The 27,814-nt window shown below is 39.0% G+C and overlaps 1 protein-coding gene across 1 annotated transcript; it reads right to left on the minus strand.

The window, feature by feature from the left end:
- PPP1R2 (protein phosphatase 1 regulatory inhibitor subunit 2) lies at nucleotides 1-27,814 on the minus strand. Its single transcript, XM_075556236.1, has 6 exons — nucleotides 27,402-27,814; nucleotides 12,309-12,416; nucleotides 10,485-10,562; nucleotides 9,741-9,838; nucleotides 2,226-2,399; nucleotides 1-1,420 (listed from the first exon to the last, which is right to left on the minus strand). Exons 1-6 carry the CDS (start codon nucleotides 27,521-27,523, stop codon nucleotides 1,383-1,385), a joined length of 618 nt encoding a protein of 205 aa, XP_075412351.1. The 5' UTR covers nucleotides 27,524-27,814; the 3' UTR covers nucleotides 1-1,382.

Genomic DNA, 27,814 nt, shown 5'->3' on the forward strand with positions numbered 1-27,814 from the left:
TTTCTAATAGCCACAAAAAAAATCTCACTTTTTATTTATTTTGACATACTGATATTTCCATAAACTTGCAAGTGGAAGCTCAGTATAAGTCATTTCATATGTACAATATACATAAGTTATTTTAAAAGTCTGTTCATATACTAGATTCTTTTGGTACAAATAAAAATTAGGATGCTGATAAATTGACAAGAAATAAAATGATTATTAAACCAAGATACACAGGAACTGCACTTCATTGCATGAAAAAAAAATCAAATAATTCTTAATGTGTTAGAAGAATAAAATTCATTTGTCATAGTATATATTATCATATTTCCTAAAGGCAGGGACTATTTATTAAAACGTGTCAGGCTTACTTCTGTGTACACTCAGGAACTATAATCGTACCACTGGCGGCACACAATTTATCATGCAAAATCTCAGTCAGCCATTTTCATAGCTCTAATTAGGTCAAACAATAAACTAGTAATAGCAATTAAACTAGCAAGCTGTACACCGGGATGGTAGAGACATTCAGCAGTTCAGCTGTATTTTCTGTGTCTAGTACTGCTGCTACTTAAAAAGAGCTAGGAGGCATTTATGGTCAAAATAAGAATTTCACTGATGTAGCAAATGAGAGACGCCATGGGAGAAGGGAGCATTTCTAATTGTTCCTAATGTATTGACAACCCTTAGATACTTTATGAAGGTAAAGGATTATGTTCTGTGTGGAAAGGAAATGGAAACGTAGGACGGAAGGAAAGGCAGCTATATTAAAAGGATTAGTAAGATAATGATTTAGATTATCTATTTTTAAAAAGGATCTGAAACCTGCCCATCTAATGTACCAAAAAACAGCACATTTTAGTGCAAGTTTAACCCAATAATTTATTTGTGAGAAAAAGCTAGTTTTGATGAGAAAAAATAGGAAGGTTTGTTTAATTGAAGAATGTTGCTATTTTTCAGCCTGAATACTTACCAACCTGTTGTTCCAATTAATTTTTGACTACAAAAACAAAACCGCAACACTTTTTAATAAGAGCAACTATGTCTAGAACAAAATACATTAGGCTCCCACCCCTCAAAAAAGATAAACCTCTAATGCATAAAAAGCTGTATTATTATCTTATACAAATGAACCATTGTTCTTATAAAAGTGATATGGTTTCGGACTAATGATATTACACTGCGTTTGTGGTGAAGTTCTAGGCACAATAATATACATATCAATTAGTTATTTTCAGTCTAATCAGTGTCTATGGTTACCACCTAATTCTTGGCAATATATTGTAATTGGTATGTACGTCAGCACTGAAATAACGGATTGCAGAGAACAAGAAGCGCATTACAGTAACAGGGTTTATATTTGACAATTGCCACGCTGAACAGATCTCTTCTAAGAACTATGATTTGTGTTGCAGCTGGTCACTCATAGTAAAGCCTGCAAAGACAAAGTACAGAAGTCAGCATAATTTGTTTATGACATATCGCCAACATGGGGCTACCTGAGCTAATGTCCCTGCCACTGGCATAGATAATAAATAAAAAAAATTTTAATGCAAACAAGATGTTTCATCTATGTTAATATAAAAGACACCTCCCAAATATTCTAAAGAACCAAATAGAAGTGTGCACTTGGTGCTGAAGTCTGAGGATCAATGCTGGAAAGATATGACACATTTTTACTTTACGGAGTTTCTAAACCAATCTTTTATATTAAAAATATGTTCCGCTTTGAAAAGTTTCCATTGTAATTTAGATTTTTATGACCAACAAATATGATCAAAACATTCCAAACAAAACAGACATCACTGCCTAAAGCCAAGCAAAGCATTAAAACATAGCCTTATGAATTAAGATCCACAAATGGCTTAAGTTAAATCAACTCAGGGGATAAAAACTTTATTATTTTGAAACTGGCTACAAAGGTTGAAATTTTAGAAACCTTTGGCATAGTAAGAAAAGTTGATTTCAGCAAAAATTTGAGGTGCTAAAAAAATCTGAGGTTCTAAGTTAAAACCAAAATTAAGGACATCATTTTAGGCACTAAGGACCACAAAAATGCCTGGTGATGGACATCATGCCTGGAAAAGATGGACTGACACAACGGCTGCAAACACCGGGTTCAAACAGTAACAAATGTGAGTTGGTGCAAGGCCAAGCCGTTTCCTTCTGATGCACAGATGTGCTCGTAACTAATGGCAACAGAGTCATAGAGCCTAAGCACTACTGTCAAAATCTCTAACCTTGATTTGAATCCTCTGTATTCATCTTTTCTCCATCCGCACCCTCTAGCATTTCTTCAGAGTCATCCTCCTCGTCATCATGCAGGTCTTTTGAAATTAATTGTCTAGCTAATTTAATATTCAGTCCTTCATTGTAGTGGAGCTTCCTTTTCATTTCAAACTGTCGCTTCTTTTCTATGGGACAGAGACAGAGCAAGCTTATGAAGTCCTTAGCACAAGAGCTACCCAACTGCAGTCCAAGTCCCGTTTGTAACTAAAGTTTTATCAGAACGTAGTCAAGCCCATTCGCTTTTGTAATGTGCAAAGCTACTTCAATACTCAATGGCAAAGTCAGGCAGTTAGATCACTTAATCTGCAAAACCTAAAATATTTGCTATCTGACCTTTGAAAGAAGTTTGTGCCCCTTCTTGGAATAGTTCAAAAACGTAGGAAGAATAAGATGGAGCTGTTAGAAATTACATTGGTGAAGAAAATGTAAAGATATGGAAAACTTATCTAGAAAAAGCTGTCTGGGGGAAAAGCCATTCTATTAATACCATATATAGAATTTAACTCTTGTTCAAACTCTTCACATATGCTTGATACAACTGATGTATGGAATGTTATAAGAGCCCCCCAGAAAATTTATAAATATATACACACCCACACACATATTATTGTTTTAGTGTGTTTACATGGCACATTAGGTTTCCATTAAACAATTTCTATACATATTGTTCAATGACATTGGCTACATTTTTCACACGTTATTAATCTTTTTTTAGTGGTTTTCTTGATACATTATTCACATATGCACAGGTCTGATTAATTTGCTCTTTAAAAAATGAGTTGTACATACATACTCATGATCAAGTCTAGTGCTAGCACTCTTAAGGATTAATGGGAAAGCTGCTACCGAAGTGGTAGTTTGGACCCACCCAAGTGGGTGCACAGCAGAAAAGACCTGGTCACGCAGGCTCCAGTATAGATTACAACTTAGCAAGCCCTCTGGGCAGTTGCACTCTGTCACTGTGGGCTGTTCAAAAGTCAGAATTAACTTAATGGCTCACAACAACAAGCCCTGTGTCCACATGCACACGTGTGCACATCTTCAGTGAAAATAAGACAACAATCAAAACTGGTTAATTCTGAGCCTGGAAACTTTGAGGTAATTTAAATTTTTCTATTTTTATTATTAAGATATATATATATTTAAATTTTAAAAATTTAAATTAAATTTTAAATTTAAATCTTTATTATCCATTAAGAACCTGCGATGATTTGAAACATTGCCAGCTAAAAATATAACCTCAGGATTTTCAGAACCAAAAAATTCCCAGAGTAATTTGAAGAAAAACCTGTTAGAATATGTTTAAGTGATTCTACAATACTGTATTTATAGTCTCCATGACAAACACAAAGCTGACGGAAATCCAATTGATATTTTTATTAATAGATGATAATTTCAAAGGTCTATATGAAACTGCCACCTGTTTATTGTCAATTAAGTGTATTCATAAAATATTTTAATGTCAAAAGCATAGGTATCTCAATATAAACATCACTTCAAAGGAATTTTCAGAAAAATTCCGTGTACAGTCACTTTATTTTGATACACACTGACATCAAGCTTTCATTTTGTCAGCAAGCAGAATTTTTTCAAGTCTAAAGGCTATTCAAATACTTTCTCAATGTTCTCAAAGAACCTTTAAGTTTCTTTTCCCAACTACTCTATAGTTCTCTTTCTACTCCCATACAGGCAGTTTCAGAAACACACAGGAAGCTCTACTCTGTCCTACAAGGCTGTGCTACGAGGTTGTTGGAGTTATCTGAGTAGATAACAGATGCTTCTCCTTTAAAACAGATATGCAAAGTTCATGTTATGACCGCTCACTTTTCAGCCTCTGCTGAGTCCAGGAGGGTTTGCAAAGTGCTGAGTCATCGACATCTTAAACATTTGCCTCACCTCACCAAGATCTTGTCTCCTTTCTTCTCTTCTGATTTGTTTTGCTCTCTGAGAGTGCTTCATAGCAAAAAGAAAATAAAAAAGAACAAAAAGGCAGAACTACTTTATTGTTATTGTTTGTGGGCGGTAGGTGTGTGTTTTTCAGTAACATGATTAGTGGTTTCTTGGAGGTATGGCAATGGAGGATGAGAGGAAATGGGGAGCTTATAACAATGAATACAAGAAAGAAGAAAACATTATGAAGTTGATTGTGGTAGTAATTGTACAACTCAATAAAACTGAACTATTGAACTATATTACATATGAATTATATGCCAATATAACTGTTAAAAATAATTTTTTAAAATTTAACTTTTTTGGCCTATCCAAGGGAAATAAATGGTCCATTTTGTTATCCTGCTAGGCCTAAAAGATCCAATCCTGAAGAGGTTGAAGGGGACTTCACGACCATCAAAAAGAGCCAAAGTTGGACCCAGAGTTCCTGCACTAACCACCCCCTAGAGCCAGGAAAGAGCTCACAGGGAGCTGACAGGAAGCTCATCAAACATGGAGCAAGAAAACCGAGTGCCACTGGGCCGGAGGCTTCCCAGAAGAGTGAAGGTGCTCTGAGTGCTTAGCGGTGGAGCTAAGGAGCTGTAGAATGTTCCTGAGCAGGGCAGAGGCTGAGAGTGAGGGCTGGTGGTGGCCACAGCTAAAGTGAAGTTGGAAGATGTCCTGAGTGATAAACTTCATTCTGTCTCCTGAGCTGTTCCTATTACTTCCAAGTTAATTTTGATCCCTGGATCTTGCTTCTCGAATAGAACCCGTAATTGGGATGATGGTCTGTGAGTTCTACGCAGTCCTTACAATTGATTGCCACACCCGGGAGAAGCAGAGCGCACGGAAAGGAATGGCTTGTGTGTTTAGAGAGTGGAAGTGTATGTCTGACCTCCTGATAGCAATCAGCTTGGGGTCGAAGGTAATTTTCAACTTTCCCTTGAAGCTCAGTGAGGTCTGACACAGTTCACATTTCAGGAGGGTGGGAGAGAGTGCCGCCTAAGAGTTGGTTACAAGGATGGAGAAGTACAAAAAGTGAGAATTGAATCAATCTCCACATTTAGGAATGGTGGATTCATGCTGATCCTCACCACGCAATTGTAGATGGTGAGATCTGCCTCTTATTCAGCACATGGCATATAGTATTCTCTTAGACACACATCTCTTAAAATTAGTTATAAAGTATTAGTTTTAACGGTTTCAGTGATGCAGACAATCTGTATTCTTTTTTCATTTCAAGGGGACTTTAGTTTGTGGCAAAATGGAATTAAAAGGGAATGGAACTTCACAGAGGTTTTGAAATTTCACACACACGACTGTTTTTCATACTGTATATCACGATTTTAAAAAGTACTTTTATTGGGGGTTCTTACATCTCTTATCACAATCCATACATTCAACCAGTGTGTCAAGCACATTTGCCGCCATCACCATTTTCAAAGCATTCTCTTCCCACTGAGCTCCTGATATCAGCTCCCCATTTCTTCCCTCTCCTCCCCCTGCCCGCCCTCCCTCATGAACCCTTGATAAGTTGTAGATTACTTCCATATCTTACATCAACCTCTATTGCCTCTCACCCACTCTTCGGGTATTCGTCCCCCTGGGAGGGGGTTCTAGATTGATCCTTGTGATCAATTCCCCACCCTCCTCTAATCCTCCTGGTTTCTCTACTCTTATTGTTGGTCTGAAGGGGGGGAGTTTATCTATCCTGGAATCTCTGTGTTGTGGGGCATCCTGATTCTTTAGTGGGTTGCAGGCAGTATTAAAAAGAAAGTAGAACAAATTGGAATAATAAGTAATGCTTTGTAAAATTTCGAATTTTTCTAATTGGACATGTACATGTATAAACTCCAAACCAAATTCACTGCCACTAGTCGATTCTGACTCCCGTATAATGAGTGGGATTTGCTATAAAAGAATGTGAAAAACATTAGGTTAAACCACGGGGAATTGAATTGCTCCATCATGCTGCACATTGCCATCATGTCCTCCAGAAAGGCGAATGCACTTTACACAATCTACCAATAGCGTAAAAGTAACCGACATCTCTACATTCGAGAGAGTATTTTTTCTTTTTAATTTTTATTGATCTGAAAGGAAAGAAAGGTACCATGAGTCTATTTAACTTGTAGTTTCTTATTCCGAGGGTTCTTAATAGTGTTTTCTCTTTCCTGAATTATATTTCCAATCTTGAGAAAATCATTTATTTCCAAAGTTAAGACATATTGAATTTGGTTTTGCTTGTTATAGTTAAATTTATTATATAATTTAAAAGTATATAATGTATTCATTTCATAGTAAGCTGTTAATATAAGTGGTTGCAATCATCTCGGAATATTTATATTAACTTTATTTATAATCCTTGTTTGACAGAATACAGTGCACAAGATAGAAGGACATTTAAGTGTTTTCTGTACTTTTTCTCTTCCTCTTCCACAAACTAATATAATGTGCTTGATTGCTTTGTATTACTTAATAGAATCTCTAAATTAATTTAGTCATTAAAAGTTGATGTTCATTGAGCACTTTTTATATGTCAGAGTCAATGCTCAGTACTTTATTTCAGTGCTTCACCTCACTTAATACCAACCACTGACTCTACAGTATCTTTATAGCCCCTAATTTAGAAATGAAGAAACTGAGTATCTGAGAAATTAAGCAACTCAGCGAAGTGACACTGACTCTAGAGCCAATATTCTTATAAGACATAAATTTTTTCATGCAAAAGTACAATTACAACTTACAAAATTACCATAAAATAACCTTTGAGTGTCTACTACATCCCAGGTATATTCTCATGGAGAAAATCAACAATATACCAAAAATAAGTAAATAAAGTATTTTCATAAGTGCCACAAAGAAACAAAACAAGGTAATGGGACAATGAATGCTGAAAAGTAAAGTGTTTCTTTAGACAGGGAAAGAAAAGATTAGCATTTAAAAATTTTTAAATCATTTTATTGGGGGCTCTTACAGATATTTTAACAATCAATAAATCAATTATATCAAGCAAACTTGTACATATGTTGCCATTGTCATTTTCAAAACATCTTCTACTTGAGCCCTTATGCTTCCCTTTTTTCCCTCTCTCCCTCACCCTCGTGAACCCTCGACATATTCTATATTATCATTATTTTCATATCTTACACCATCTGTTGTATCCCGTTACCCACATTTCTGTTGCTTGTCCCCCTCGGCATGGTGATGGGTGGAGTTGCACATCCATCATTGCTTTTGGTTCCCCCTTTCCCACTCCCACCAAAGATTAGCATTGGGTTTGGAAACAATAATATGGTGCTTTTCCCCTGTGGAGCTACAACGCACTATGCTAAGGATTGTGTAAAAACATGAGACTTTATATACAATTTTCGCAAATATATGTACTTTCATCACTCAAATGATTTTATACAGTTATACATGACTAGACATGTTAGTGAGCTTATTTTATAAACAAGCTGATTTTCTAAGAACTTTCACTGTCAAAAAAAGAAAAAACAAGGTTTTTCATAATTCACTTAAAGCAACATTTATATAAAAAGCAGTAGCTGAATTAATGAAATTAAAACAAAACCAGCAAATAGCCCCCCCTGCCGGCTCAGTCATGGAACTACAACGAAGAAAAATATTCCTTAATGAGAACCAATATAAGGTATTGTATCTTACTAATAAATTCCTTGATCTCAACAGATTAAGCTTTTAGAGAGCAACGAAGAAAAAAATCTCTAGAAACAATTTATATTTAGAGCCTTTAAAAGAACCTCAAGGTCAAATTTGGGAAAATACAGACGGTATTACCACTTAAGGTAGACGAAAGGTAGAAAAACACGACTTGACCATATACTAGATGTAAGATTTCTTTTATAACTATTAGGCTCATTTCATCAAATTTTTGTTGAATAAGCTATAATATGAAGATTATGGGAACGAATAGCAAGTCATACGTAGTAGTCACACATGACAAAGATCTTGGCAGTTAACTAGTAAATATTAAGGGCCTTAGTGCTAATATTTCAGAACAGTATAGGTAGTCCTACCCTTTCAAGGCTTCCCATAGACTTCTAACTCTAGTTTCCCTTGTTTTTGTTTTAAAGCGTGTTTCCTTGCATCTCTTTTTTTCTATACGTAGACATGGTTTATTCATTTTAAAGACAATTGAAAATAAATTATACACATCATTTTTAAATCCCTGAGGACACTTAGGAGCCCTGGTGGCATTGAGCTGCCAACCGAAAGGTTAGCGGGTTCAATGAGGAGAAAGCTTTGGCAGGATGCTTCATATCAGCTTCGGAGATCCTAGGAAGCAATTCTCCTTTGCCCAATAGGTTCGCTGTGAGTTGGAATGAACTTGAGAGCAGTAGGTTTGTTTTGCTTTAGAGATGTAATTTACATCCAGTTCAAAAAGTGCCAAATGAAACAAAAGTGGACTATCAACCCTCTGCCCTCCCACCCCAATTGGCAGGCACTCTTACATGTGAAACCACAGACACATGAAGTAGGCAGCAATACTGCAATTGTCTTATGCTGTCCAGGCTACCAGACAGCCTTTTCCATTTCCAAAGAGGGGACTAACTTTCTCCCTTTCCACGACAGTCTTGCCCTTTCCATTCAATGGATCCTATAAAGATCTTCACTCTATCAAATGGTTCACTTGCTAAATGCCACCACTGTCCTAAATAGGCAAAAATACAAGCAATTACCTCTTGTGTAAGATCATCTAAACACTCAACTGCTCTAAAAATATGTACTTCGATATTGAGGGTCTGCTTTGTACCAACCAGACACTAAAATAAACCATGGACGCAGCACTTAGAATTTCTTAAAGGATAGTATATTTTCCTAAATTCTTTCTTAAAGGATAGTATATTTTCCTAAATTCTTAAATCAAGGAGGGGGAATGTATTATACAATAAACCCATAAAAGAAGAATCCATATTATAAAAACGCTGCTCTCCATCCTCCTACTTTTCCAAAAGGGCATCCATTTGCCAGTTTTCTTTTTTTTAAATTAATAAATCTTTTTATTGGGGCTCATATAACTCTGATCACAATCCACACATACTTCAGTTGAGCAAAGCACCCTTATACATACATTCGTTGCACTCGTCATTCTCAAAATTCGCCTTCCACTTGACTTCCTAGAATCAGCTCGGTTTCCTTTTTTATCTTCCCCCCTCCCTCCCCACTTCCCCCTGATCCCTTAATAGTTTATAAATAATTATTTTATCTTAGCTTACACTGCCCGGCGTCTCCCCCCACCCACCTTCCCATTGCCCATCTCCCAGAGAGGAGGTTACACATAGATCTCCAAGATCGGTTCTCCCTTTCTACACCCCCTTCCCTCCTGGTGTCCCCACTCCCCCCCGCTGGTGTTGAGGGGTTCATCCGTCCTAGATTCCCTGTGTTTCCAGATCCCTACTGCACCGCTGTACATCCTCTGGTCTAACCAGGTCCGCAAGTGCCAGTTTTCTAAATGGTATATTTATCTTAGCAAAAATTGTGAACGTAATGATGATAGCAGTAAAGAAACAAGCTACCTTGTTCTTCAGGTGACAGGTCATAATCCTCCTCCTCCCCACTGCTTTCTTGGTCCTGAAGCCGATATTTTGTGTCAAAGCCTTCAGCAGCAGTTAATCTACACAACAATCATTTACACACAAGTCAACACTGTGATAGTGTTGTCCAACGTGCGCATGTGCGCACACACACCACACCCTCCAAGCCCCGGTAAGGAAAAAAGCTTATTTTAACAGACTGAGATTATAGCTGTTAGCCATTTTAGCGTGCCTCTGGACACCAACCAAGAGTGGGTTCTGGTTAAAGGTAGTGTGCAACACTGTGATATTCTTAGACTATTCAAGCACCACACTCAGCTTTGTGGAGTCTCACAAGAAGATCTAGAGATCAGTACTAAGATAGCTACCATAACCTGATAAAGCAAATAAAAACCGAGAGTGGGAAAGAGGGCTAGAAACCACTGAGTAGTAAAGGACAGCAACATCTGTCTCCAGCCACTTACTTCTTATTTACATCTTTAAAATGCAGCTGGCAGGATAATTAAAAAAAAAAAAACCCACAGGGCAGAGCTGACACACCTCAGAAACTCAGGTTAAAGTACTCCAATATTCCTGCCCCCTGTATACCCAAGAAATTACACAATAAAGTTGGTAAGGAAAAACTTAGCACGTTTCCCTGTGTAAGAAAAGAACAGTAAAATGTCTTTCCATATCCACAATGAAAAACAGCACACATGAAAATACTTGACAGTCGTCAGTACTTACTTCTTAGCTAAGATATCGGGGGTCATGGTTTCAGTGGTTTCTGACTCACTCAAAGCATCATCATCATCACCAATCATACTACAATGATAAGCACATTATAATTAATATCTGGAACAAAATTTTGCAAGTTATAAAACAAAATACTATTGACTTAAAATATCAACGTATTTATAGTTCTATTTCATCTTTAAAGTTTACTTCATTTCTGTCCATTGCAAATATTCAAAAAGTGTAACACCAATCAAGGAAAGTCTCTAACTGAAAACCATAAAATTACTGAAAACTCTAATCGGGGGGTGGGGGGAGAGAGAGATTAAAATATCACAAAATTTCAATTATTTCACTCAGTTTCCAGGAAATCATTTGGCTATCTGTTTTGGTTGGGGATAATTATCCTGAAAGAATTCCTTTTTAATGGCTGTAACTGTTATTTTTAAATTTTCGCTAGTTATATAATAAATTTGAATGTCAGATAGTTTGGGACTGCCTCTTTTTCCTTTATTTCATCCCTGGGTCTTTCCTTTGATAGTGACTAAGAAGTTACTTGGTCTTTCAGTAATGGAGGTTATATGTTTGCCCAAATACAAGGGGCTTCAAAGAACTAGTGGAAAAAATCTGTTTTTTCTTAATTCCACTTTTCCACAGCTTTTTGAAGCGCCCCCAGATACAGGCCCAGGACTTGGTTTTACCAGTTCCTTTCATGCCCACACCCCCTGCTGTTTTAAAGAATTACATGTAACAGAAGGTGCTTTTTATGTAAAGACCATGTTACACTACGACAAAAGCCTCACAATGTCAGTGTACAGAGGTTGTCATTTCTTTCATTTACTACGCATGCGCGCACACACAATTCATCTGTAAATTTTATAAAATGAATCCTATGTGAGTAGCAAATTTTACTTTACCTGATTCTGCTTAATTCCATATTAGACCTAGTATGTGAGTACATTGGCTTCCACATCCCTTGGAAACAAAGCGAGGGCATCATCTAGCCTATTGGATTCACTCACTTGATCTCTAACGACCCAGGAAAATGAAGTACCAGCATTTTGGCTATTGGTAAGTTTTGGTTTGTTTTAAATAAGAGCTCTATAAGATTTGGAAGAATTTTATTATTATCTGCTCCTTTACGTGCTTTTCAGGGGCTTGGTCAGAGGGGAGAATGGGAATGCTAAATGGCTTACATTTCCTAAATTAGGTGTTTACGACCTAATTTTGTTATTTTACTTGGTCTTGTGTCTATATAAATCATTTGGCTCTGCCTTCAGTTTGATGTATAAATGCATATTCTGAAGCCAGATTGCTTGTTTTTTATCTCTGGAATCTTGTTCTCCAGTGCATCTTCTCCTAACTTTTATTGGCTATTTTGTCTTCATACTGACTGTTACATATTATCACTTCACAATCTATTTTTAAACACTGCCAAACAATACAATGCAATTATATGAACTAAATTACTAAGGTAAATTCAAAATTTAGGACATAATGACAAGCAGCCATCAAAGTGAGGCAACAACTAAGTTCACATGAAGCAGCTCTGATACAAATAACAAATTCCAAATATGAGGAAGGGAAAAGGGTCAGAGCTTAAATTGTGAATACCCAATTTGTAGAAGGATAGAACAGTGGGAGTCCAAATCCAGCTGCAGAATTATTTAGTCAGATTAAGCCTCTGGCAGAGGCTTCTAGATACAGGCAAGGGTTAGTAAACAGTGCTCCAGTAACAAATGTAAAATAAAATGTAGATTCAAATTGGCTATTATCCAGAACTAACACATGTAAAATGAATACAAGTCAAAAAGTCAAATGTTTATATAACATTACCTATGGTAAGGAGTGCTAGGTTCATCTATTTTCATTAAACCATAGTCTTTGTCTGCTGGATGATATGTCGCCAGGATGTTCATTTCATCCCACTTCTGGGACTTTTTACTACACATACACAAAAAAGTTCACACATTTAGAATTCACAGACATCCAAATTCCATATTTCGACCTCCGTTTAACCGATGTTTTTTTTACATGTAATTTCTTGGAACAGAAACCAATTTAGAGTAAAGGCTTAAAAAGGTAAGTATTTATAATCAAATATACCACTGGTAAATATTTATAAAATATTTCTCACAATAGTACTTAGAATTTACATTAGGCATTCAAGACACGTAGATAAACTTAGTCTTCCTCTGGCCCTGAAGAATTATTAACAGCAAAAATGGAAAATCTACACATTGCTTGATCTCAACAACTATAGAATTTTTAGTTTAATAACAGCAGAAATATTTCTTTGGCCTACTTCATTAACAATGAAAAAAATCAGAAAATAAAACTCTAGAGGGAAAACTTCATTTAATTCAGATACCAATAAGTAAGTTAGAAGTAAAATTACAGCTCATATAGTTAGTCTGAAAAATAAAGGTTTGTGCACAAATGGTATTTTCAGATACTTTTTGGGAGATTCAAAACACCAAAAATTACAACACAATGATCTAAACTGTAAGTTAAAAAACAAAGGCACGAATAATAATAATGAACACCACTTACCTTTGAGTGAGTTAAAAAAGACCACTGCTACCATGGTTTTTAAGCCCTTGTTATGTACTTAAAACTACTTTACCAATAGTCAGTATTAGAGATGTTACACTCATTCTGCATTTGGTTCAAATTGCTCAGAACTACTATAGTTCTAATTTTCTTATACCTACCAATACTCAGATCCTGAAATGCCCTCTTCATGCACTCAAAAGGAGTTGATAAGTCATTACAGGTGCCCGCTCATGGCAAGTAACCCTCACTGTATGCCCTTGCCTCCTGACCAACCCAGTGCCCCCATTTCAGAGGAGTTACTTTGGCTACCACTTCCTTTCCCATCTTTTTGATTCCTCAAGAGTCAAAGGCAGACCTCAGTCCTGACACACATTCCACAAGTAACCACTCCCACTTTTCCCTAAAGCAGCACAGCAGTTGCCCGAAGTCTTTCACTACATTGTAAAATAACTGGCTTTTTATTCATTTATCATGGAATTAACCTGGACATCGCTCAATGTACTTGATATTCCAATGAATCAAATTAAAATATTACTAGGATAAAAGAGTCACTTGAGTGGACTGGTCATAAGAACCACTGGGAGGATGGCACGGACCGGGCAGTGCTTCCTTCTGTTGTACACAGCCGGGCCACTACAGCTGGAACTGACCCAACAACACCAAACTTGAGTACTTGTAACAATCCTTCTTACAGCATTGCATTTTTCAGAGCAGTCACTGAGATAATGTCTGTTTAACCAATGATAAAAAACAGCACATAAATTATGGGGTGAAAAAGTCCTGAGGCCTCAGCACTGTAGGTAATGAGTTGATGTAAGCCATCCTGAAGAAAGTGTAAATAGCTTTCATATAGAATTCCTTCAACCTATGTCCTGCAAGATGCAAAATTAAAAATACTTTGAAATCCTTAAGATATGTCATAGAATGAGAATTTCTAAAAAGTAATCAGTTTTCAATATCTGACTAAATCTAGTTTTAGAGATTTCACTTAAATAGCTCTACTGTAAACTCCCATCTAAGTTACAAAAAAAAAGTTCTATTATATACAGATTTCCGTACATTTAGAATTAAGAAGGAAACAAAAGCTTTGACTGGTAGGATAATGCGGAAAAAGGACGTAAGCTTTAAGAGTAGATTAATTTTTGTGAAAACCCAATTAATGAAAAGAAACCCTAGACACCATAATGAAACGTTCCTTTTCCCGAAATGACAGCCATGGTGAGAGTTAGAACTGGGAAAGCAGAGGGGAAAGTTCCATCAAATCTAAACTGAGCACCGGGTGGCACATATTCACTGCTAACCAAAAGGTCAGAGGCGAATCTGCCCAGGGAGCCTTAGGCGGAAGGCCTGGTGAGCTATTCCTTGAAAGCCCTGTGGAACACACTTAGATGAAGTTCAGAGAATGAAGTAATGACAGCAAAAGGTTTCTGTGAGGAAGAAGGAATAGATTGCACGTATCAAAACTATTTCTCCACATATTCCATTATGGATTATGTTTATATATCCACTTATCATGATGAACAAGTTCGGTTGTTTCCACTTTCTGGCTATCATGTAAAGGACTTGACAATGGTGTTCACTCTGTTTAAGTTCTTGCTTTCAAGTTTTTCAACATATACCCAGGAGTGAAATTACTGGGTTGTATGGTAATTCTGTGTTCCATTTTTTTGAGGAACTGCCCAAATACTTTCTACAGTGACTGCATGATTTTACATCCTATGAGCTAGTTTCTACCTATTTAACTACAACTAATATTTAATAGATTACACAATTATTATGAGATATTTATACTAAATCCAAGGTCTTCATAATCTAAAGTAAGGCATAAATGAACTTATTTGTACATATCTATTCAAAGATATTAGTTAAGGTTAGGTTAGAAAAACCTTTATAGTTCATTCATATAGTTCATTCAACTATTATAATTCATTCATAGTTCTACTATGCTAGGAATGGCAAATTGAGACGGAGTATCATTCTATTTATCATTAAATGCTAAAGTCCAATGCTACCACTCATAGAATATCTACATCTACAATGAAAACCAGTTAATATGACTATTCTTCAAATTCATACTTTAACCACTTAATACCAAAGGTGACAAAACTGAAAAAAAAAAATTTTTTTTTAAACCACCCTCTGGTAACCTAAGGGGAACCCTAGCGGTGTAATGATTATGCTTTGGACTGCTAACCGCAAGGTCAGCAGTTCAAAACCACAAGCTCCTCAGGATAAACATGTGACATCCTACTCCCGTAAAATCTCAGAAACTCAAAAGGGCAGATCTAAACTGTCCTACAGGGTCACTATGAGTTGGAATCAACTTGATGGCAATGAGTTTGGTTTGAGTTTTCTATAGCCTGGCATTGTTCGAGCATTTCAGCAATCAAGATGAGTTACTGGTAAGCCATGATAGGTAACCTTATGGAGACAGTGACTGGACCAATGATTCCAAGGGGGCATGGAAGGGGAGGAGAGGTACGGGGAGGCAAAAATGCTGGGTACAAGAGAATAGTAAGTGGGCTAAAATTAACGGCAAGGAGTGGTTAGCTTTTCTTGATGTATTTGAACAACTGAATTGTATCTGAGAATTCCTGAAATGTGAATGATGTATAAACAGTGGGATAGGAGAGGGAGAAACACACACACACACACACACATGTGCATGCGCAACAAAGAGGCAGGTGGATTTTGGGCTTCTACTTAAATCCTGCCTCAGTCTAAGAACAGTTTATTCAAATAATGTGGCACTGTATGATACTCACCTTCTTGACACCATCGCTGAAGACAAAATGGGAGCATAAGCAAATGTGAAAACTGATGGTGCTTGGTTATTAAAAAGAGTGTCTGGGGTCTTAAAGGATTGTAATTAAACAAGTGACCATCTAGCAGGAAAGCAACAAAGCCCACATGGGGGAAGCACACCAGCCTGTGTGATTATGAGGTGTCGATAGGAAGAGGTATCAGAAGTTCAAAAACATGCAGCCAACTCGATGTGAAGGGGTATGGATGCAAGAGAGACTCAAAACTCACCTGCAATTCTGTCGTTGGGCAGTCCACAGAGGGGCCACAGTGAACAGATAAGAGCCAGAGTTATTATCTACTAGTTGTTTAATATTTCCTCCCCTTACGATTAAGGCTGTTATGTTTTACCTCATTAATCATGTTAGATTTGTGTATGTTCATTTGTATATTTAAGATTGTTTATGAAGTCAAGATAGATAGAACCCTGCAGAAACAGTAACAGGAGTAATGGTTCCCTGAGGTATAGGTGGGGGGAGGGGGGAGAAAGGGGAGGTGATAGCACTGATGATTATATAACTCCGCTTGTTGCGGTTTAACAACAGAATTGTAAGTGAATATTGGATTGTATCAGATGTCAATAAAACTATAAAAAAGGAAAAAAAGATGAGCTATTGGCAACTGGAAAGCAAAAGTTGGAAACAAAACAGGACCAATTGTTGGAAAACATGGCCTTAAGAATAAAAGACTCCAGAGACCACACGATCAAACTTTAAGATCAATGACCTATCTTTTTTCAACAATATGGATGCCAAAAATTTAGACAAAAGCTATGTGGTCTTTGTGCCTTCCCCAAAGAAAGATGACCCAACAGAACGCATAAACTATAACACAGTATCATTAATATCACATGCAAGTAAAATTATGCTGGAAAAGATTTGAAAATGGTTACAGCAGTAAGTTGCCAGTAATTCAAGCTGGATTCAGAAAGGGATGTGAAATGAGGGATGTATCACTGATGTCAGATGGACATTGGCTGAAAGCAGAGAATACCAAAATATGTATATTTGTGTTTCATTGACTACACAAAGGCCCTCGGCTGTGTGTATTATAACAAACTATGGATAACAGATTCAGGGTAAATTCAGGGGTGGGGTGGAAAGGGGGAACCGATTACAAGGATCTACATATAACTTCCTCCTTGGGGGACAGACAACAGAAAAGTGGGTAAAGGGAGACGGACGGTGCAAGATATGACAAAATAATAATTTATAAATTATCAAGGGTCATGAGGAAGTGGGGAGGAGGGAAAAAATGAGCTGATGAAGCCAGGGACTTAAGTGGAGAGCAGAGGGTAATGAATGTACAAATGTGCTTTACACAATTGATGTATGTATGGATTGTGATAAGAATTGTATGTGCCCCTAATAAAATGATTTAAGAAAAAAAAGAAAGAAAAAGCTAAGTTTTAAAAAAAAAGAATGGTAAATTCAAAACTATTAACTGTGCTCATGCATGTACAGAGACTAAGAGGCAGAACAAGGGGACAGAGCATGGTTTAAAGTCAGGGTTATTCAATGTGTACGCTTCACAATAATCTGGGAGGCTAGATTATGTGAAGAACTCAGCACTGGGACTTATGATTCATTAGCAATGTGTTTTACCCCAAATGACTTGATGAATTTACTGATGAAGACTGAAGACCAGAATCTTCAGTATGGATTGCATCTTAGTTAATGAAAACAAAAAAATTTTCACAACTGGACCAATAAAGCTGCACCAGCATCTTAATAAATTAAGAAAATACTGATGTCAAGGTTTTCCTTTACCTGGGTTAGCAATCAATGTCTACCTAAGCAGCAGTAAGAAATTACAGTTCAAACTCACTGAGCAAATATGCTGCAAGAGATCTTAAAGTGCAAAAGTTTGCTTCTTAAAAGCAAACATGTTGCTTTAAAGACTGAGGTACCCCAGCCAAGCCACCACGATATTTTCAATTGCCACTGTATATGAAAGTATGATAATGAATGAGGAATTGATGTCTTTGAACTATGGTGTTGAAGAATAAATATACCATGGACTGCCAGAAGGAACAGCTCTTATCTTGGCAGCTCCTCCTTAGGGGTGCCGAGATTTCATCTACAATAATTTGGACAAGTTATCAGGAGGGATCAGCTCCTGGAAAAGGACATCATGCTTAGAAAAGCAGAGGGGAAGCCATATGGATGGACACGGTGGCTTCAATGGGGTAAAACAGCAGAACTGGGTAGTTGTGTTTCATTTTGTGCAAAGGATCACTGTAAATGGGAACCAACTCAATGGCACCTAGTAACATGTTTCCATGTGGCTTTTTTCTAAAAAGTCAACTATCTGACTCTCCTAAATAATAACTAAGACTACAAGGTTGGGTATGCGTGTGTGATTTCCACTTGCGCAGGTATTTTGTTGTTAGCTGAAACTGAGTCATCAGTCCCTGATCACGGGGACCTCATGCTCAAAACCAGACTGGTGTGATTCAAGTTTTGACTTACGGAAACTGATACCCAGGCCGTTCTTCCTAGTTTGTCTTAGTCTGGAGCTCCCACCCCTTCAGTAAGTGAAGGGTGATGGCTGTACTTGAGTACCGGCCAAGAATTAAACCAGTGTCCTGCAATGGAAGGCAAGAACCCTAATGCCTTCTCTAAAACCCATAATGACCTTATATAGGTCAGGGTAGAACTGCCCCCCATGGGTTTCTGAGATTGTAACTCTTTAAGGGAGTAGAAAGCGTCATCTTTCTCCAGAGGAGCAGCTAGCGGTTTGAACTGCTGACCTTAGAGTTAGCAGCCTAATATACAACTCAATAGGCTACCCCAGGAAGGAACTCCATTACTTACTATTTTATTATTTTACAAAGATTTTATTGGGAGCTCTTACAGCAAGCCATACATCAATTTTATGAAGCATATTTGTACATATGTTGCCATTAACATTTTCTAAACATTTACTTTCTATTTGAACCTTTGGTATTGGCTCCCCCCCCCCCCCAACCTTGTGACCCCTTGATAAATTATTTTCGTATCTTACACCTACTGCTGTCTCCCTTCCCCCATAGAGTCTGCTTTTGTCCCCCAGGAGTGGGTGGGTAGTTCTGCGTCAATCATTGCGATTGGTTCTCCCTTCCTCCCCTAACTTTTCCCTTCCCTCCTGGTATGGCTACTCCCGTTTCTGTTCCTGTGGGGTTTCTGCCCTGGATTCCATGTCGTGAGCTCTTGTCTGTATCAGTGCACATGCTCCAGTCTGGCCACAACTGAAAGGCAGGACTAGAGTCATGTTGGTGGGGGGTGAGGAAGTCTCAAAACCAGAGGAATATTCCATTTCATTGGTGCTATATTTTGCCCTGGTTCACTCATCCCTTCTTTGTGACCCTTCTGTGAAGGGATGTCCCATTGTCTACAAATGGGTTTTGGTTCTCTGCTCCAACTGTCCTTGTTCTTAGCAATATGTTTTTGCGTTTGTTTGTTTTGAGCCTCTGATGCCCGTTACCTGATTCTGTTGATACCTCATGATCGCACAGGCTGGTGTGCTTCTTCCACGTGGGTTTGTTGCTTCTCTGCTACAGGGCTGCTCGTTTAACTTTAAGCCTTTAGGAGCCCAAACACTATCTTTTGATAGCTGGGCACCATCAATTTTCTTCACATTTGCTTGTGCACACATTTTGTCTTCAGCGATCCTTACTATTTTAAAATGCTTGTTGTTTTCCTTTCCATGTGTGACTAGATGCAAGTCTTACAAATTTGAGTGACTTCTTGACATTTATACAAGTAAACTACATTGTATATAACCCCAATTTTTCTAGTCAGTTATAGTCCATTTTAATTTACTTTCCACTGTCAAAATGAAGTTTTAGAGATTCAAAGACTTCTTTCAGTTCCTGACACAACATTAAAAGAAAAAATCAAAAAAAAAAAAAGAAAAAATCCACAGAATTCCTCAGATTGAAGAAAAATGCTTTGCAAAATTAATTTAAATTAAGGTAAAAAATAGTAAAATACACTAGCAAGATTTGATATGGAAATACCACTAAACAAGCTGGGCTTTATCTCAAATTCACTTGTAGCAGACCTAAGGAACTGACAGTTTCCTTGGACTTAAGGCTGAAACATCCTAGAGTGAGAAGAAGCAGATGACTATTTCAATACAGAATGAGTGGTCACTGGACTTTGGTTCAGATCTCTTTGGGCTTCTTTGAGGGAGCCCCAAGAATTGTGGCCCAGGACTACCGTATAATTTACTATTTTAATCTTCTCTTTGCATTCTTATGATATGTATTAGTCTGGTAGGTATAGTCCTGCCTTTGTGTATAAGTTTTAATGGAAAATTTGCCCTATCACCAACCTCCATTGTTTGTATAAAGTGTCTAGTCATCTAAGACTTTAACCTATACAAGTCAACCATTCATGTATTTCAGTAAGAAAAGCCAGCCTTGTTATATAATTTCATTTAAGTTTTAAATTCTGATTCATTGGCTAAATTAATGGTCTATCGATAGAATTACCCTATGCCCCAGGGGGATGCTATATAATGTTCTCCATCATCAAATGATAATAATGCCTCCAAAGTGGCATACAAGGGACACGTATAAATAAACCATAGATAAATGAACGGATATAGCCCCAATCTAAGAATAAGTAGTTCCTATGCCATGAACCTCATGAAGAGACCACTGAAGATATGGGTGTTAAAATACAGCATGGAGAAGAAACGAGATGATGTCTGGAGTCTTAAAGGTCTGTCTTCACACAAGTATTCTACTCATCTAAGTGAGGAGTCAACTAAGTCCATGTGGAAGCTCACCACCTCGTGGGTGATACAGGACTATAATAATAAGATGCAAACCTGGAGGGGACAGTCTCCGAGCTTACATTCTGAACATGTCATTTGCAGAAGGCTATGGATGACAGCGGAAGCTCAAAATCCACTTGCTGGGACCCCATGTGGAGTAAGCCTCTGTGAATTCCATCTGAATATAGTTGAGGATGTGAACAGCCTAGTTACTGTAAAGTAAATTACGGCAGATGGTCATGTTAAAATAGAACACCTTATCATTTGATCTCCCCCTTTTTTGCTGAATGAATAAAAATATGGATTTTAATTTATTTTTTAAAAATCTTTTTATTGGGGGCTCTTACAGCTCTTATAATATTCCGTACATCAACTGTATCAAGCACATTTGTACATATGTTGCCATCATCATTTCCAAAACATTTTCTACTTAAACCATTTATATAAGCTCCCCCCTCCATCCCGAATCCTTGAACAATTATATATTTATTATTATTTGGTATCTTACACTGTTTTGCTGTCTCCCTTCACCCATATTTGTTATTCATCCTCTTCCGGGGGAGGGGGCTATATAACCCACCTTGTGATGGGTTCCCCCTTCCCCTCATATGTTGAGAGCTCTTACCTGTACCAATGTGTGTTCTCCAGTCTACCCAGATTTATAAGGTAGAATTGGGACATGGGGGGGGGGGGGTAGGAGGGAGCACGAACATTCAAGAACTCGAGGAATGATGTGTTTCGTTAGTGCTATACTGCATCTTGCTTGAACCTTCCCTTCCTTATAACCCTTCTGTGGGGGGAAAATCCAATTGTTGATACCCTATCCCTCTGACACCTTATAATCACAAAGGCTGGTGTGCTTCTTCCATGTGGGCTTATTTGCTTTCCTACTAGATAGCTGCTTGTTTAACTTAAGGCCTTTAAGACTCCAGACACATTATATCTTTTTATAGCCAGGACCACTCACTTGCTTCACCCATTTGCTTATGTGCCCATTTTGTGTTCAGTGATTACATCAGGCAGGTGCATATCAGGAACTGCCAGGTTTATGAAAACAAAGTGTTCTTATGTCAAGAGACACTTTAAGTACAGGTCCAATTGATCTCCCTTTGGACCCATTTTAATGTTCTTTGTTTTTAATATTTTGCTTTTGACTGAAGTTTTTCTATATTCTGTCTAGTCATTGCTGTTGGTTTCATTTTGTTGTTGGCTTCCTGTGTGTGTGTTGTTTCCTTAAAGTTCATTTTATTGGGGGCTTTTACAGATCTTATAACAGTCCAAATATCAATTCTATCAAGCATATTTGTACATATGTTGCCATCATTATGTTCTAAACATTTACTTTCTATTTGAGCCCTTGGTTATCAGCGCCTCCTGTTTGTGTTTTGTATGATTTTCTATATATGAAATCCAGGATAGTATCTGGAGTGATAAATGCCTAATTCCTAGCAGTGAAGGTCTCTTCACCATGAGTCTATCCACAGGTGCCTGAAGTGGGAGTCTCCAAGGAAGGCCATCTCAAGCTGCAGGCACTGGCAGGACTTTTCTTGGCTGTGGATGCGCTCCATGAAATGCAACAGTGGTGATGCAATCGGTTGTTGGATCTCTGGCTTAAGGCCTAGCCAAATTAGCTACAAAGACTGCATGGGTAAGGCTTCTCATGGGAATGGATGCACAAGCAGTGCTTGAAGTGTAAGCTGTGATTGAAGGCCTGTTGCACTGGCCACAACATCCTCTCATGTCAGATGCACTTGCTGCATTTGAGGTGTTTCTTGCCCATGTGGTGTTTCAACAGAAGTGATTTGTGCTTGAAGCACTTGGCTCACGGTGGTGTGGCTTCATGTCCCGACTGCCCTGTTGGTCCCTGAAGCCCCCTGCATCAGGAACATCATATTTCAGGCAAGGTACATAGTATCTGGAGTCTGGATGTGGGCTACTCAAAAAGGAGTCTTTGGTCCAAAGATGTCCCCACACTTGGGTCCTCCGGGGGCTCTTTTACACCGCTGCATCCTGGCTTGGTTCCATCTCAGTAACATCTGGCTAAGGAGACAACAGTGTCTTCTTGTGCTCTGACTCAAAACTGGGCAGGAAGTGTTGCTCCTGATCGTGACTCCTTGGATGTCTTGGGGAGCCAGGTCCTACAACAACTCTTCAGGGTGTGGCTGAGTGACCAACTCTGAGCTGAAGGGAGTATGTCATGTTGATGACCATGGAGGTGAAGCAGGCCCACTGGTGGCTTCAAAAGGTGTTCATGGCAATGAGATATTGAGGGGGAGAGGAGCAGGAGAGGACTTCTGATGATCCCGAAGGATCATCATTTTCCTACAGTTTTCCTGAATGTGAACATTTCTGAAGTGGTCATCTTCACTATCTGAAAAGAGGTTGAGGACAGCGTAGCAGCCCATTCAGTTTATAGGGCTGCAGGCCCTTGCTCAGTTCTCAGACTTGAGCCCCTGATGCTGCAGGATCAGGAGCAATCACTTGCTGCCATGGTCCTTCCTGGCTGGGTGGGCTGTGCTGTGGAGAAGGGCATGACTACAGAGATCATAGCTGCAGAGAGGATTACCTGCACCACTAAAGCTGTGGAACCATAGACCCTATTTTAAAAACCCACTGCTGGCATGTCGGTTCTGACTCAGACCCTACATTACAAAACAGTGTTCACAAAATGTCTAGATCACAATGCCTTATTTAACAGGATGTTAATATATACTGAGGCTCATTTATGTCTAATTATGTGGATTTATCTTAGGCAGTGGTTCTCAAACTTCCTAATGCCGTGACCCTTTAATACAATTCCTCATGTTGTGGTGACCGCCCCAACCATAAAATTATTTTGATTGCTACTTCATAACTGTAATTTTGCTATTGTTATGAATCGGGTGACTCCTATGAAAGGGTTGTTTGATCTCCAAAGGGGTCACGGCCCACAGGTTGAGAACCATTGTTTTACATGAAAAACCAAACTCACTGCCATCAAGTAGAGGCCCTCTCTTAATATCCTTATTGAAGAGACAAGGTAGAACTGCATAGTTGGGTTTCCGAGACAGTAACTCTGAACTGCAAGGTCAGCAGTTAGAAACTACCAGCCCTGAGACTTTCTACTTCAGTAAAGAGTTACACGATAAAGGTACAAAGAAAAGCTAATTTTATTAATCATTAGTCTTAATGAGATTTTTCTACCTTATGTTCTGTCCATATATTTCAAGTTAGATGAATTTTATACTACCTTTATTAGTTTCTTAATTTTAAATGGATTATAATCATCAGTGCTACTTATTTCCAATCATTTTTATGAAAGGAGAAAATATTGGTTATAATAAAAATTATGTATTACAAAAAGTTTTAAATGTATCCAACTGTATTTATGTTTCTGTTCAAAGAAGCACTCATAAAGTTACTCTTGTTAGGGTGAGCTATGACTTATTAATTATAATGTACATGGTATTACTAATAGAATGTTTTTCTTTGCTTTACAATTATGAAACTCCTATGATGAAAAAGCTCATCTCCTTTTACCACTTTGGAAGCAAGCATCATGTTATCATCATCATTCACATAAATGACAAGGGCTAGGGTAGCTTCCCTTTGAAGCTACCAAGACTACAACTCTTTAACTCCAAAAACAACCAGAAACTCATAGCAGTTGAGTCAATTCTGACTCGTAGTGACCCTGTAAAACAGAGAACTGCCCTGTGAGTTTCTGAAACTGTAAATCCAACAGCAAACCTTGAAATTAGAAGCCCAACGTATAACCTACTATGCCACCAGGGTTCCTACTCTCTCAAGTTCACTGCCATGAGTCAATTCTGATTCACAGTGACCCTCCCTATAGGGCAGGGTAGAACTGCCCCTGTGGGTTTCCAGGACTAACTCTAAGGGAGTAGAAAGTCTCATTTCTCTCCCTGGGGACTTCTTGTATCTAGCAGCCCAATGTGTAACTTACTATACCATCAGGGTTCCACACAAGTTAAATTTGCTCACCTTGTTCAAAGACCTCTTTTAAGTGAATCTTGCCTTGCCAGTGGCGTCTAGAGAAGGGGTAACTTATGCAGATGAGTCAGCTTAGTTCGGTGGCTCTTGAGGCAGAAAGACCCACTTAAAGACCCACCCTGGAGTGGAGCCATGAAAAATATGTTGGCAACATTGACAACAGCATGTCACTGTTGAAAACAAGTAAAACTACAAAACACTTGGTAAGAGACAAAAAGCTCCCACTAGATAACAGCTAAGTAACATGAAGGCCAGTGAGAATCTATTTATGTTGCTGAAGACTCTAGAGCTGCAATGGAACCTTCTGGGTTGTTGATGTAAAAAAAAGACATCTTGGTTAAACCCCTCAGGACCAATAATGACAGTAGCAATACCAGGAGGGTAAGGTAAAGGTAGAAGGAGAGAGGGGGAATCGATCACAATGATCGACATATAACTCTCTCCTAAGGGGACGGACAACAGAAAAGTGGGTGAAGGGGTCAGTGTAATGCATGAAAAAAAAAAATTACCAAGGGTTCATGAGGGAGGGGGGGAAAGGGAGGGGAAAAAATGAGGAGCTGATACCAAGGGCTCAAGTAGAAAGAAAACGTTTTTTTAAATGATGGCAACAAATGCAAAAATGTGCTTGACACAATGGATGGATGTATGGATTGTAGTAAGAGTTGTACAAGCCCCCAATAAAATGACTTTAAAATACTGATTCCAGGAACCCAAGTGGAAGGTGAATTATGAGAATGACGAGTGCAACGAATGTATAAGGGTGCTTTGCTCAATTGATGTATGTACGGATTGTGATAAGAGCTGTATGAGCCCCAATAAAAAGATTTATTAATTAAAAAAAAGACATACAAAGCCCTCCATATAAAAAAATAATTAAATCATAGGGTCAAATCTAAAAAAAATAAATAAAATACTATCTTGGCTATCCCAATGCAACTGTTCTAGTGAGATTTTTTTTCTTAATCATATAACCATCACCTCCATTCACATTTGAAGCAACTTTCCCCTAAATAAAGATGGCCTAATCGAAAAGGTTAAGATTCTGAGCTACAATCCTATTTAATGTTTTATTCAAGGTAATACACATACACATAAGTCTACTATCATCAAACTTATGGTTTTAACTTAGATCCTTACACAGGTGTTCTCTAGTTCTAATCGTCTGAGATTTCATTTTAGCTTCATGACTTTAAATTTTTCTGTGACAACTTTGATTTTATTTCCAGAATGCTTGTTGTTGTTAGGTGCTGTTTGAGTTGGTTCTGATTCACAGTGAACCCATTTGCACCACAACGGAACACTGCCCGTTCTTGTGCCACCCTCACAATCGTAGCTATGTTAAGTCCATTGTTGCAGTCACCATGCCAATCCATCTCCAAGGTCTTTTTCTTCAGCAGCCTTCTACCAAGTATAGAAGGGGCTTCTCTAGGGGGCTGACCCCTCCTGGTAACACGTCCAAAGTAAATGAGATATATCTCACTATACTTGCTTCCATCCTTCTCTAGGGACTGGTCCCTCCTGGTCACCTGTTCAAAGTGAGATGGTATCTCACTATCCTTGCTTCTAAGCTTTCTGGAGGCTTTTGATTTACTCGATACTCTTCTAAAACAATTTGCATCATTCCTAAATGCAGAGCCCATATATTTTTAATATACCATCCAAGCCTCCTTTGCACTGATATATTTTATACTATAATCCAAATCTACTGACCCACAGCAGGCAGAGCAGACCTGCTCCACACGGTTTGAGTACAGATGTTTTTAGGATGTCTCATCTTTCTCCTGAGGAGAGGCTGCTGGGTCCCAATGCTGATCTTTTGGCTAGCAGGACAATGCTTCACCCACCATGTCACCAAAGGTACTCAGACTACATATACTGTACTGCAATTATTTCATGATCACTTAGCACTGCACTTGGAAATCTTTCTCTGTCCATTCATAAATACTTCGCCTCATTTTTCCTAAAAGGCTGGTATGTTGTTCCACTAGATAAATGTAATACAATTAATATTTCACCAGTCCCTTTTAATGGATGTTGGACTGCTCCCAAATAGTCACTATTACACACAGGCTTCCGTTCAGCACCCTTTTACATGGCTCTCTGTGAGTACTTAAGAGCAACTAAATTATCCCTGGACCACTTTGTGCTGGTCCTCGAAGAATTGCTCCGAGCTTACAAATGCTTTTGAAGAGGAACTAAAACTGGAAAGCACCCCAAACTCTCTTTGCAGATGCAAGCGTAATTAGCAATTACGTTACTAGACATCAAGAGCTTGGGAATTCGGGGTTTCTCTTCGTGAAGGGATAACGACATCTGGAGCTGAAGCGAGGAGTGGGGTACAATAATTTTGATAATGTTCCTGTGTGAAGGAAATGACTGTGGGAGCAGGGCAATTAGAAAAATGAGGTAATGGGCTCTTTCTTCGGTGGGTCTCATTAGCTTGACGCTAGATCCGAAGGGAATCCTAACCCCAAGAAAACACACTTCAATTATTCAAGATTTTTGGAACGCCAGGACAAGAGGTGAAGAAAGAAAAGCTTAGCAGGTAACGCTCTGGAACTTCCATTTGAATCTCCAAACAATACGAACTCCTGCAAGTCCAAAGATCGGGCGGTCCGTTTGGGAAAATTCACCTGCGATCTAGCGGAGAGCTCACGCGCCCGCCGGCCCGCCTGGGGGAGCGCGGAGCGGAGCCGGAGCCGAGGCCGGCCGGTGGCCGGCAATCGGGGTCGCCGCCGGCGGGGCGCACCGGCGCGGCCGCCCGGAGCCGAGGGCAGCCCGCTGCAGGCCGCCCCGCTCCCGCCCGGTTCTCACCTCAGCTCTTCCTCGGCATTCCCGCTGGGCTGCTCGGCCGCGGCCACCAGAGAGGAAGACACCGAGCTCTTGTTCTTCAGGATCCCCTTGATGGGCCGGTGCGAGGCCGTCGAGGCCGCCATAGCCCGAGGTTCCGGCTGTCGACTCAGCGTCGCTGTTTGGCTCCGGGTCGGGGAAAGGAAAGGCCGGACGCGGGCAGAGCCTCGCAGCACAGACGCAGCGCCCGCTCGGGACCGCAGCAGCCCCAACAGCCGATGCGGAGACCGCGACCGGCGTCCCCGTCGCGAAATAAAGACCGCGACGCCACAGACAACGCCGAGCGCGGCGGGCGGCCTTTCGCGCGCCCTCGGCCGCCGGCACCTTACTCGCGGAGCGAAGCCGGAGTAACGCCCCAACGCCGCGGGAGCGAAGCC

This window comes from Tenrec ecaudatus, chromosome 8, assembly GCF_050624435.1.
Source record: "Tenrec ecaudatus isolate mTenEca1 chromosome 8, mTenEca1.hap1, whole genome shotgun sequence".
Taxonomy (NCBI): Eukaryota; Metazoa; Chordata; class Mammalia; order Afrosoricida; family Tenrecidae; genus Tenrec; species Tenrec ecaudatus.